At 40.6% G+C, this 14282-nt stretch overlaps 1 protein-coding gene across 3 annotated transcripts in view; it reads right to left on the bottom strand.

Annotated features, from left to right (window-relative positions):
* The window catches only part of PIGN (phosphatidylinositol glycan anchor biosynthesis class N), a 155840-nt gene that overhangs the window by 23505 nt on the left and 118053 nt on the right, over positions 1-14282 (bottom strand). For 2 of the 3 annotated variants that reach the window (XR_002102371.1, XM_019542154.1), the window contains exons 20-22: positions 12329-12437; positions 7371-7473; positions 4019-4121 (exon numbers count right to left, since the gene is read on the bottom strand). Coding sequence is in view for 2 of the 3 variants with exons in the window: in XM_019542154.1 (XP_019397699.1) it covers positions 4019-4121; positions 7371-7473; positions 12329-12437 (315 nt within the window). In the remaining variant the exon portion in view is untranslated. Of the gene's footprint in view, positions 1-2554; positions 3458-4018; positions 4122-7370; positions 7474-12328; positions 12438-14282 lie in introns of those variants that run through there. The other variant, XM_019542163.1, reaches the window with a different exon arrangement.

Genomic DNA, 14282 nt, shown 5'->3' on the forward strand with positions numbered 1-14282 from the left:
AAAGAGCGGGCTGTGGTCATGGAAGCCAAAGTCTTCCCGATGACACGAGCTCCGCAGTCTTTGGTTCACCGCGTGGATCCTCCTCTCCCTCCTCAGCCCATAGCCCGAGACTGGGAGGATCAACGAAAACACCACCTGAGCTCCCAGACCCCTAAGCCCCGCTCCCAAATCCCTGTAGCGCCTCATGGCTAGGGGTGCTCTGAGCCGTGTCACTGGTGCCCAAAATTTGCAATCTAAGGCCCCCCAAGTGCCTCCCCTGCTTGGAGCACTTCACTCAGATGCCTTTAACCCAGGAGCCCCTGCTGCGGGGTGGGCAGGGGACACGTAGCCAGAGTGGGGCTCCTGAGGGAAAATGCAGCAGAGTGCCCTGAGCAGTGGCAGCACTGGGGAGGGGCTAGCCACCCCAAAATTCACTTTAGCCCCTCCCCCCAGCTCCTGCCACCACCTGCCCACTCTGCATAGTTGAGCCTGCCCTGCTCTTGCCTGCTCCAAGCCCAACACCCCCACAGAGCAGGCAGCCTACCTCCGCCCCACGCACAAATCAGGGTGGGGGCACATGCCTCCCCATGCCTCTGCTGGAGGTGCACGTAACTGCAAGGAGCTACGCCCCTGGACAAGCCACTCACAGCTCTGTCCCACTCCCCGCCCCGGTGTCCTATTGGCTACCTGGCTGTGCAGTGGCCCTAGCCCCACTCCCTTCCTCACTGTGGGTGCCTCAGTCTGCCACCCCTCACAAGCCCCCTGCCTTTCCCATGCCCTTTCCCTCTCCAGACTTACCTACAGGCTGTTCCTCTCCACACTGCCCAGCTGCACTCCTGTAAATTGGTTATCAGATTGGTATCAGCCGATATGACTGGTTAATAATTGGCTTGGTATCGGCAAAAAAAAAATCTTTAATCGGTGCACCCCAATCATTGTCCTCCTTTCCTTTTTTAATCCTAAAATTTGGTGTGTGCATTTGTTTAAGAAATGTGAACTATTCACAGAAAAAATGAATACAAAACACCTGGAAGCAATAAGGACTGAAATTAATGAGAAACGAGGGATGCCATGAACAAGCATGCAAAAAGGCTGGGGTTTTTTAGGTTCTTTTTCTTTTTTAAATGTTGTTCTTGATAGAATACCATTTGACCAAAGGAAGAAAAATCTTCAGAGTTTAAAAGTCCATTAATTCTCTTTCACGGGGAAAAGTTTTGTATGATATGTCTCGAATGTATTTTGCTTAAAAATAATCTAGTCAGCAAAAAACTAAGCTGGATTCTTAAATGTAGCATTTCTTACTAGGGAAGAGTACAGCTGTAGGGATCAATTTCCCAGTCTTCTAAAAAACAGGAGGAAATTATTTTCAATAAAACAAAGATATAGGTAATGAAATACACAGGATAAAAATGCTATTGTACCACAGATTGAACGTTTTCATTCATATCTAATTACCATATTTACTCAAATACCAGATGGACTCTTATTATATGATGACTTCCTGTAATTATATTCTATAAATGGAAATTTTATAAGTTTGTTATAATTTACTAAGTATTGAATCTAAGTATTGGAAGTTTGCACTGATTCTGTCCCCTTCCCACTACTACAGAAGGGAAAAGAAATCCGATGGGGTCAGGTAGCCTGCTGCCCCCCAACCTTCTTCCACTGCAGGCCTTCCTCTCCCCTGCTGTCACACCCTGCTTTCCCTGAACACATGGAATTGAGGGGTAAATTTGAAAACACTGACTCTGAAATAAACACACCTATAGTAATTTGCAAATAGGCAAATTATACAGGTACCCACAAATTTAGTCCATCCAGGATTGATGCATTTTACCTTTTTTGAAACTGCTGCAAGTTTTAGCACAGGCACTCCATAAACACACTTTCAAGTAGCACTTTTATACCTATAGTACAAATTATACATGATATTAGCCCAAGGCCAAAAGGCTAGTGATCAATTATAGTTTACTGGGCTGGGCCCCAACAGAGCCAACGACATTTCAAGTCCCGGTGACCTCATAGCTCAACACTGCTCAGTATGTGTGTGTACTCCTGATACGCCCCCCACAAAGGATCAATGTGCTAATTAGCCCCCACTCATGACTAGAATAGGGTGTTCTTGTCATGAGTCCTGGGATCCTCTAAAAACGTATATGCTGATGAGGCATATGGCAACCTGGTCTAGCTTCATCTCATGGAGAATGGGGACACATTAATCATATGCGACAGGCTAAGAGAGGGGGTGACAGACGGATTTTGGGTGAACTGTTTGGATCCCTGTTTCATGATATTTGCCAGACACTGAAGGCTGGTGAACAAACAAATTGCTGGAAATGGGAAGAAAGTGAAAAGGAAGTCAAAATACATTCAATGTAGTGACACCGTGATTTTAAAGAGAGTTGACAAGGAGGGATACTGAGCATAATGGACATTACCCTGTATCATATTTAAATAAGCTGTACTAACCTACCCTTGTGGTAAGTTCCCATCTATACGTTTGCCCAATATGGGCATTTCATAGCCATACTCAGTGTTGGCTGCATTTAATCAGCTTTATAGTTGGTTTCTATTACTGAGCACATGCTGTATTTGGCAGCAGTTTAATGATAGACAACATATTTAATGAGGTTTTCCTATACCCAAATGCAAGACAAAGATCTTCCCCCCACCCCCCATGCTGATTGGGGGAAAATACTTTGTCTTAACTTCAAGTAAATATAGTATTATAATGTTCCTTATTGTATTTGTTTTGGAGTGTATATGTACTATAAAAGGGACTTTAAAAGCCTCAAAACTACAAGCAAATACCAAAACTTCCTCAACCAAAATTAATACCATCCTTCAAACAAAAACAAATAAAATGTTTCAGTATGGTACCCAAAAGGTCAAGAAATTAGGCCTCTGTTAGATTACCAATATGAAGTGAATCCCGAACTGAACATCCTTCACTGATAACATCCTGCCACAATTATAGCCTCATAAGCAGAATTCTAACCATGCATCTTTCATATTGTGCTTCCATTTCTACTATTTAGGACTTAATGAAGCAGACCTGCATGATATATAGGAGCCTCAGCTTGTTATGTAAATAAAAAGCAATTACTTCCCATTTTCATTTCTAATAGTTAGCCTCAGCTCAGTAAATATTGGTGCATCTGAAGTTTTAAAATGACATGGCTACAAGTAAGAAAAATAAGAAAGAAATACAATAATTGCTAGGTCAGCTCTTGCAAATGCTTCTGCTGCAATTTTACCCTCTGACTGGTCTTTCTGACTAATAATTTATTAACCCCCAAAATCTGCTCTTCCAATTTGTAGCTCAACATGGTACCATGCTGCTGCTAGATTAACTACTGATAAATTACACAAGCAGAGAAAATTCAGTGCTGTACCTTTTCCCCTCTAAAAGACTTTGGCAGATTCCTATGCATCCTTGCAAAAAATCTCTACTTTTATCATCAGTGATGCATTCCTGGGAAATAAAGAGGGCCTTGGTATTACGCCAATTGCCAAAGACATGGAATAGCTGGATATCTGTGGAATAAGTGCCTGGGTTCTAACCAACTCAAGGATCCAAAAAATCATCCACAAGCAAAATGGCAGCATGATAAGAATGAACTTAGATCATCACTGATGTATTGTTAAATAGCAGAAGCGAGAACATCACACACATCTATACATACTTTGAACTTAGTCTGAGAGGAAATCCTAGACTTTACACCACATCATCATACCAAATTGCTACATTAAAAAAAGCACTTAAAGATGCATTAAATACATTTTATAAGTCTTTTCTCAGGTTTTCTTAAGAAACAGGAGCCCAATATTGTCTGTTCATATTCAAAACAATAGAAAATGGGTTTTACAACAGACTGTCCAACGATACATGTTTAGGATACTTTTAAAATCTAGTGTACCTAAAGGAAATTAAGCTGAAACTTAACTAAAGCCGTCACTTGGAAGTTTATTTTCCTAGTAGATTAGACTGAGATATTGGTATGATTAAGTGTAAATGCAACTATCCTAATGTTACCTTTGGTTTGAGTGAAAGACCATAGTACTGTAGGGCTTCTTGTTCCATATTTATCCATGCAAACATCAACCCAGACAACACCAATGGAAAGAGAGCTTCATATCTGAATGCAAAATTAATTGACAAATATCATTAATTAGTTTTAATAAACTGTAATAAATATCAATTATACATAGACAGGTACTTTGAAATGTATTCTACTTTTTATCTGAGCTTGAAAAAAACACAGAAATCCATAAACACACAATTTCTAAGAAAACCTGAATGGCTTTGGTCAAGTGACTGGGGATTAAATAATGCACAGTAGGGTAGAAAAAAAGAGGACTGCTTCTGTTCTGGCTATTTTTTTTTCCTGGTGCTGTGCCATTGTTTGTAAATATACAGCCCAGATTTTCCTTTTGGCATGGAGTTTTACAAAAGAAAATACATAAATAACATTTTTAAAAAGAAATTAAACTTAAAAAATTAAGAAGAAAATTTTAAAAACCCATAGGGAAACTGCTCACTTGGCTCCCACTTTCTGAAGAACCAGAGCTATCTGGCTTCCAAGACAGTATTTAAAGTTCAGCCTAATTAGGCAACACCTAGAAATTATATCCAGTGACTCCTTGGGGACCAACATTGTATGAAATTCACTTGGTGATATCATTCCAGGTCCCAATGAACAGGGGGCCACATCACATTTTATAACATTAAATAATTTCCACAGTTATGAAAGTTTAGTCTACCCTAATGCAAGTTTGACATCTATAATTAAGAGATGTAATTTTTCTATTGCTAACAAGAATTTATATATAGGGCAAAATCCCTAAGTTTATCAGCTGGAGCTAACCACAAAACAACAGCTTCTTCATTCAAAGTAATAATGTAGATTTAAAGAATTTTGGTGGTTGTGACGGCCAGTCACTACCACAGAATCTACCAACTATGTAAATTCAATTGGCAATAGTTAAGTCTTTGGTAGCATTCATGGAATCTAATACTTTCTTTCATTTTCAGAATAAAAATAGTGCTTCAGAATAGTTTTAGTTGCTTTTAAAAATATTTTTAGTTTTTTTAGAAGTAAAAAAGGAACATCAAAGGATTAATAAATATGTAAAATGAACAATAATATAGTATTGATATTAGATACACACCCTGGAATGCAATTTCAAACTAGAGTAAAATCATTTGTTGAATATTTGTAATTCTACACCATAACAATCAACAGTCACATAGTCAATAGTACTGGCATTATAACATAAATGATATTTTTAAAGTGAAGCAAATGGAGTTTTTAACATGCACCTGATGGCTTAGGGTAATGGTATGAAAAACACTGTTCCCTTCGGGTCCACAGTGACTGGGCACTGCAGAGGTTCATCTGCTCTGTTGCCACCACAATTAGCCATTGTGGTCTTTCAGGATCACCTGCTCTGCGATCAGGGTAGGTGAGCTTATGCATAGCTAGGTGAGACAGACCACCAACTCTGCAGCTGCTGGAGATCTCCCTCATCTGCTCCACTGGAGTGGGAGGCATTAATCTTTCCTTGCACAGACTAGTTCAGAACCTTTATGAACCTTGTGTTAAGTTGAGGATCCTAGACCTGTGGCTCCACTGTAGGGAACCAGAAAGCTTTAAGTCCCTCACTCTGAGGGAGTGTATGTGGTAGGGGTCACCACTGGAACCAGTGGCAGGAAACAGCTCACAAGATGAGCTGGCAAAAAACCATGCAGAGTCCTGCTGAACCCTGCCTGTGTTTCCTTGGAAACTAGTCAAAAACAACAGTGTTAATCTGTCAAATGAAAAATGTTTTATTTTCCAATTAAGCAAAACAAAAATCAAACAATTCACATATAACCTCACCTCCCTTTCTCATATCTCACACATGCTTAAAAAAGGTTTGTGAGAAGCAAGAATTCTTGCAGGTGACATCTTTTATTAGACTAACTATATGATTGGTATAGACTGAGGAAAGCATTCAGTGCCCTCTCTCAGGCCTGCACCCAAATAGATCTGGTTTTAGGGGGTTCAGAAACAAAACTTTTTTAGTAGCATTGAGGTAATGTTGCTATGATGGTTCAGGAGTTATGCAAGCAGCAAGAATTCTTGTGCATGATATTTTTATTGGACAAACTGCATTGTTGGTATAGATACAGGAAAGCTTTTGGGTACCATAGTACTCTTCTCTCAGGCCTGTTTGAGAACAGACAAGAAGCAACCACAAATGAAAGACTGGACCCATGTGGTCTCACAAACCCGGGACTGAGATGACAGAGGGAAAGATGTATGGAGGAATGTGGCCAAGATCCTCCAGATGGACATCTTAGCTCAACAGGAAAAGGCCTGGGTCTCTGCAAACCCACTGGAGATTGAAATGCAAAAAGTTTTGGTATAATCTCTTTAAGAACCCTCTACGCCAATAGTGGGGAACCTGCAACATGGGTCCCACAAGTGCTGTGCTGCGAGCAACCTCTGTGTACGGCATAAGGCAGACCAGGGAGGGGACAGGCAGCACAGCAGAAGTTAGGACATACAGAGCAGATCAGGCAGAGAAAGGTGATTGGAGTGTGGGGAGCTAATGTGAGGCACATTTGCCAAAAAGGTTGGCCCCCACTGTTCTACATAAGCAGATTTAGCCATCACTCTCTTCTGCAGGTAGATGTAATATTAAACAACACACACACCCTTTATTTCTTTGTGGCCTGGGCAGTGTGTTTAAGAAGTAGCCTGCACAAAAACTTGGACAAGAAAACCAAAAAAAAAGTAAAAACACATTAATTTATTTTGGTGCAAGTTTGCATATTACTAAACCAGGGGTACTGAAACCCCAGCCCATGGAGCTGTATTATTTGCTTGTGGGGCTCCCCCAGGATCTGGAAATTTGGTGGTAGAGAACTAGCAGCATTAATTACTTCTCTCCTACTGCCAAATTTCCAGACCTGTGGGGAGCCCTGCAGGCCAGATAACACGGCCCTGCATGCCAGATCACACTGGCATGAGCAGATCTGGTTGGCAGGCAGTATGCAGCTGGATCATGGTAGTGCAGCGTGGGGCAGTGTGAGATTGGGATAGTGGGTAGTGCAGGATTTGGCCCATGGACTGACCCCATACGAGATCCAGCCTTTGGACTGACCATGCACCATTCATCCACCCCATGGGGCTAGAACTAAACCATTCTGTCAGCTTAGGCACTAGGCACTCTGGAGAAATGGAATGAGTGTAATACCAGGAGGATTATGGGAAGGAAATGCTGCTGAAGGAAAAGATAAGCTATGCAATATCAAACACTTCTACAGTTCTTAAATTTTCATGTACAAGTAGCACATACATCTTGTATAAAACATCAAAATGTAAGAAGTAGGTACCCACCCAGTGCTGAGGAGCAGATAGGTTGACATCAAGGACAGCAGTATGCTGAGCAATCGCTGGAAGAGAAATGTGGGGCTCAATAACGGCACGACCAAGGAGGAGGCTGCAATAAATATGAAACTGTAAGTCACTGCCACAAACATGCATACTCTATTACTTAATTAAGAACAGAAAATGTTGCATTTATTTGCAAATATTTATGAACATTCACTCTAGACCATACTTCCTCCTGTCAGTTTCCTGAAGTTTGTTTTAAACAAGCTAATCAAAGTTTTCCATAACATTTACTGAACTAACTCTATTCTCTTTCATATTAGTTCAACAAATCTGCCAAAGTTTGGAAGAGCTACAGAAAGCATCCAATTATTAAACTGTTGCTGTTTACATGTAAATTTCCCCTCTTGCATGAGCATAAACAAGAACATTTTAAGGAAGCCAGTAGTGGCACACGCGGAATCAATTTTAGGCGTCTCATCTTGGGAACTTAAGTTAGCATCCAAACAATTTCATGAAAGGAAAAAACCCCCACATTCCACTACCAAATGTTGAATCCAATTATTTATCACATCTAATGGCATTTTAAGCTTAAAGGCAGCCCAGAACAAGAGGGAGTTGCAGGAAAGCTGTTCATCAGAGCTGGAGGTAAGGAAATAAGCACGGCACCTGTCCTCATTAAGCCTATCGGGTATGATCATTCCTACTCATGATCTTAAGTCAGGAGAGAATCCCTCTCCCGTACCTTGCTATTCATGACATTGTATCAGATATTAGTCATTGATGGATCTGAACATTTCTTAGGGCGCTCCTATATGTTGAATTCAAGCTGGATAGAAAGCAGCTATAAAGTTGTTGCACATTTTTAAGCACTAACTTTGTAGCCAGTTGGCTCTTTGTATAGCTGGAAGGACTTTTTTTTACGGTGTGAAAACTACTTTGCACATGCAGCCAGTCTAAATTTATTACCTGATTAACCAGTTCATTCTGTGATAATTACTTTGCATGTGTGGCCAATCTTTGCGTGTGCGCTAGTGTACATCTGTTGTGCAATTAACCAGTTAATTGTGTAATATATGTAACATGTAGCAGGGGCCTTACTGACCTCTGCAATTCCTCTTGTATGTTTGTTTGAAATATTTATAACTACCAAAATATTTCTTCAAAATTTAGAAGTGGCTAAGGCAGATTTCTTACCAATTGTGAAAATTTGGGTTAAAATACAAGTAATTTTTTCTTTAACTTAACTAAAACAGTGCAATTGTAAGGAACAGAGGACATATCTGTATTTGCTTTATGGCTATTGTGTGTACCTCTGCATGTTTACTACTGTGACGTAGTTGCTATGACATAACTCTAAATGCGCTTGCCAACTGGAACTCTCTGCAGGTCTTCCAGAACCCAGCAATGACTCATTTGATCATATTATCCACAGGAGTACAAAGCAATGAAACTGCCCTTGGGGAGAGTGGGGAAGGGGAGGGTGGGGGAGGCAGGAAACACTTTTGACCAACTCAGAACAAATGTATGCACCAATTTGACCTGGGTCAGGAGTTCTGCTCAAAACCTCAAGGGGTTCTTGAGTGGGAAACTCTTGGACTAAGGAACTCTAAAACAGATACAGGATAACCTTGGCATCTTTAGATATGCTCCAGCGTGGAGGGGGCATTTGAATTAGAGTGGATCTCGCGAGCTGCTCTAACTAAAGTGCCTGCAGTGCCCCCTGTATTCAGTGTCCTGTGCTTCAAAATGACAGCGGGGGTGTTTCAATTAAAGCCCATTTGATTGTACTTGCTGAATACATGTGACGCTGAGGCTGCTGGAACATACTTATTAGTATGCATCGGAGCAGGTGTTGGGCACATATGTAGGTGCCCCCCTGTGACCCGACAGATACACATGGACCAGAGGTCCAAATGTCAGAGTGCAGACAGCCCCAATGCTTGGAGTTAAGTGGGATCTATGTAAAAACTGGTGAAAATGGCTACACATTCAGGGAAAGCACTCTCTGCATAGGTGTTTGCGACTTTTGCTACTCTCTCCCTCTCTAACAATAAACACTTGTTTTAAAAAAGCCATTCTGGTCTTCACGAATTCACATTGATGTCAGGCTCCCAGCAAGAGCAGATGCCAAAACCAGTTAGAGCAGCTGAAAGTAGCAGCTGGTAAGCAGGGGACCCAGTAAGATTGGTAAATCATATCTAGAAGAGGAGTGGATCACAGGACTTCACTCAGGAGTAAAAGTGTATGCCTGTCACTAAGCAAGGGCACCCATTGGAAGACACAGTAAATAAAAGGTACAGCTTCACCCTGGACTACTACTGTAACCCATGTCATTTTTCCCCACTTACAGAACATTAATTCAAGTCCTGAAAAAAGGCACCTGAGGAGCTAAGGTTTTATTGTAGGCCTTAGTCAAACATTTTTTCCAAGAAAGTTCCACACTTTCAGACCTACTCATTGGCAAATACATCACGTGCTACAAAAGAAGCAGAAGTAGGGAATGAAACATCTACGAGAATCAGCAATCGCTTAGTTAAGGTTAGGTTCTACTTTGTACTTCAAGTAAGATTTCAGCCAGTAGGGGGGGTTATTCTGCCAGTGACCTTCTCAGAAGGAAAGTTAAATGAGCCCAAATTGTGCAGAAGTGATAATGGAATAAGTCTGGTGCATTCACAGTGCCAGTAAGTCTGAGAAAGGGCATACAATTCAGGCTGCTATCTTACAGGCCAGGGCTGTCCAACTTTAAGTGGCTGGGAGCCACATGCCCTATTGACTACATGCTCCATGGGCTGCACCAGGATAAGCCATGGGCTCTCTGGGCAGCCTGCTGTGTGGGGGTCCCAACCTCACCTTTACCTCCCTAGCCATGTTCCCCCACTACACCATGCACCAAGGGCGGGTGATTATTTTGGGCAGAGGGCCACTTACTATCGAGGACCGCATGACAGGCAGCCCAGGGCAGATAAATATTCATTTTCTAAATTTTTTAGGGGCCCCATGGACTGGATAGAATGACTTGGTGGGCCGCATCCAGCTCCCAGCCACATTTTGCCCACCCCTGCAATGCACCCTGGGAGCTCTGGGCCACGCTGTACCACTTCATCCCCTGGGGCAAGGGCAGGAAGTAGAAGCCAGAGGAGAGAGGGGAAACCTGGAGACCCAGGCTTCGGCTGCATCCACAGTGATGGGGGAAGCAGTGGCTGTATGGGAGTCTGGGGTAACAAATTAACTCCTTGTGGGCCACATGAGGCCCCAGGGCTGCCAGCTGGATAGCCTGCTACAGGCTGCAGTGCATGCAAGTGTACTAATGGCTTCATACCTGTTGCCAAGTTCAGGACTACAGGTAATAACGACCTGTTAGAGGTCTTAATCCTTCAGCCCCATGCTCTTGGGTTTAAATTTGCTACACAAACAGCAACTGCTACAGCCCATGGCCCCCAATCCCTCTCACAAATACTTCATCATATAGAACTGAATGGTTGCTTCAGATACGAAGGCAAAGGTACTACTATAATATTGAACAGGTCTCTGGCACAAGTTCTGCCAAGTATAATTTATTTATTGATTTAAAGTTGCAATTCTACCAACTTTCTCTGGGCACAAGAGGAAAAATTCTAGACATCTATGTCCTCTCTTCAACTCAACTCCCACTTTGAAAAAATCTCTTTAGTCCTTTGTGTAAAAATATTCAAAACAAGAGGGAAAGCTGGGCATCTAGCCTTTCACTAAGATTTGTGCAGGTAGACATCAATGACTGGAATTACTTTCTGCAGAGTCAGGGTTGTCTTATTATACGAGGAAAATAGGATAGTACTGTGGTGAAGTGTTCAAGAACAAACCCTAAAAGAAACATGTTCCCTTTAATCTTGCTTAGTTGTATTAATCTTATGTGCTACCATTTGTGCACAGAGAAGTTTGTTTATTAAGAAATAAACTCATTTTTAAATTCAAGCAAGTCTACTAATATCTGAATTCACATGCCCTACAAAACACCAAGTAGTCAGATAAAAGTCAACATTCTAATATTAAACCAAGTTTAAATGTTTGTTCTTGAACTTCAGCAAAAGGTTGTTATCAAGCCTTAAATGGAATATATTTACTTCTGAAAGCAATTCCTACATTCCTAAGTTACCATAGTCAAGAACAAATAGTTGGGATACGTCTCTGCCAAAACAACTGCTGATATCTAAAATTGATTAAGGACATGACTACAAAAGTCATTTTCCGAATAGAAAGGCTAATGGTTTCTAAGTACTACATTTCACACTCCTGTTGATAACTATAACTGCTTAGGGTAAATAATCATAAATTCTTACGATAAAAAGTTAGTTTAGGGTTGTTTTTTTCCTTTAAAATGATCCCAGGCCTTTAATAGCTAATATTTATTACTATTTCCAGACTAAAAATCCTTTCTAAGGAAACTCTAAGCAGCATGGGTACACTCCAAATGTCTTGCTATGTTTCAATTAAAATTGAAATCACAGCAGATGGCATTTTCCTGAAACAGTGTTTCAGTTTTCTTTGTTAGTTCTTTTGCATGCAGACTCAGATTGCTTTTTTTTTTTTTTTTTTAACTGCAAGTCAGCAAAAAGAACATTTGTGTATTTATTTCCCCCAAAAGCAAATTAGAGACATGCAGCATATTCAAAACAGAATATAAAGACTACTTATCAATTGAGGCCTTACATTTATAATCTTGAAATCACTTTAAACAAATCTACTAAAATAGCTCTTAAGTGGGCCTGTTTTGTTTTTTAATAATAACTGACAGATTAAAGAAAAAGAATGCTTTTGCAGGATGAAAGATGACACATTACATTTAAATGTTTTGGTAAACATTCAGAAAAAAATGTAGCAAAGGACAAAATGAAAGATTTAATGTGAAAACAGAGACCCACCCACTTCCCCCCAACCTCTTCCTGAAAGTTATTTGAAAACTGGATTTGGATGGAAGATCTTACCTAGAATTGTCCAACTGACAATTTGATTAATTACAGGCAGCCCCTGCTTGTGCTGAAGACTGCTGTGAGTAGTGTTCACAACATAAGTTGAAAGTGCTATGCTCAGCATCTGTAAAAGAAAAAAACCCAGACAAAACAGTTAATCTAAGGCAATGGCTGGGCTTGTGGTAACAATAGTGAGCAAATAACACTGCAGGCAAACACAATGGTCTCCCTGTCACCCTGAAAAATCACATGCGAGCTGTAGAAAGCAAAGTTTCCTGTATTTGCAAGCAGGCATGAAAGGGTTTGCAAGTCTCGTTCTGTACAGAAGGTGGAAAAGCCTCCAGCTCCTTCTTCTTTTTTACTTTACCTACCAATCTTAGGAAAAAAAAGGAAAAAAGCTTTACTCGCCTTCATATCTGAACACATACAACAAATTTCAAAAGTGCTTGGTGAAATCCACAGCACTGAATTGCGAATGTTTTAAAATGCTTTAAAACAAGCATGGCTACCAAAAAAATAAGAGGCTAGAAAAAATTATTTTCTTGAACTAGCTTTTCTTTTAAGGTTGTTGTCACTTGAATCACTGTTATACAACAATCAATCATGGCAAGGAAATTCTTCTATAACCTAGCAAAAGGAGACTTCCCTGTTCATGAACCAAAAGCTTATGATTTTTTTCCTCAACTAGACTGTAAATAATAATACATTCACAATACTGTGATGGAGACAAAAAGCAAAATTAGGTTTGGCAGCACAACGGGCTAGACACTTTACAAGCAAGAAGATTTAAACTTTAGAAACTCCCATCTGCTTGTCTTAATAATGAAGATTCTGTGACTTTGTATTGTTCCCAAATGTTTTTCTTTCCTCTTTGAGGATCTGTCATTCATACTCCATACACAGTGACATCTAGTGGTGATTTGAAAGAGTATGCCTTCATACTAGGTCACTTTTAGGCCTGATTTTCAAAAGCTATCTGAAGGCCATATTTACTTTAATCATTTCTAAAGCTTAGGCCACCAGGATACACAAAGCATACTTCTGCATAAGAGCTAAACCCCAAACAGCTCAGATGCACAGTTCAGTTAAGCACTGGAAGCTGGAATATTTTTGCAAGATTCTGACCAACTTTTTGACCTGTCCTCCCCCTTTAAAACATCTCTTAGCCAACTTTGAAAACTCATGGTGCCCTAAATCACCTCTGTTATTGTCTTGTCACTGGTGAATTTGAATTTCATGCACTATTTTATATAAGGCATATGCTGCAATCAGAAAGGATGCAGTTTTACAGTGACTTGGGCACTGCCAAAGCTGTTAAGTTCCACAACAGGATCTTCAAGGTAGCATCAGTGCCAATTCCTGAAGAAACCCAAGTGAATATCCAGAAGTGTTCAGACTAGTCTCGGCTTCCATGAAAAAAAATGGAGAACATTCTTCTTTGTGAAGGTAATTTAAACAATGTAAACCAAGAGTACATACTGAAAGCTGGTGTTCATTTTTTCCTAAAATTTGCACCTTATCTGTGATCTTACTCCCTACAACTTTCTAGGGTTTGTCACAGGGGGCTGAATAGCACTCAAGCACACAGGCAGAGGTCTTACATCGGTGATTCTCAACTAAGGTGCCACTGCAAAGTTATCACATTTAGGTATATAAACACTATACTCTTGAGGAAGAGGGGATATCTAGACCAACATGGCTACAACCTATATCCCCATAAACACCTATACATGATTCACAAGACAAACTCAAGAGATTTCATAGTATCAAAATCATTCTGCCCTGCTATTATTTTTCTGTATTCAGGAAATCGGTGAAAGCTAAGAGCTGGCATTTTCTGAGAGTTGCCTTGAATCTAAGGTGGAAGACTGAGTCTAAAAAGGTAGAGAACCATTGCCTTATACTCTGGGAGGGCAGCAGACCAATTCCAGGTCACATCTGTGCATCTGTTCCTAGTCTGCAGTGAGGC

This window comes from Crocodylus porosus, unplaced genomic scaffold, assembly GCF_001723895.1.
Source record: "Crocodylus porosus isolate Cpor-Errol unplaced genomic scaffold, CroPor_comp1, whole genome shotgun sequence".
Classification (NCBI taxonomy): domain Eukaryota; kingdom Metazoa; phylum Chordata; order Crocodylia; family Crocodylidae; genus Crocodylus; species Crocodylus porosus.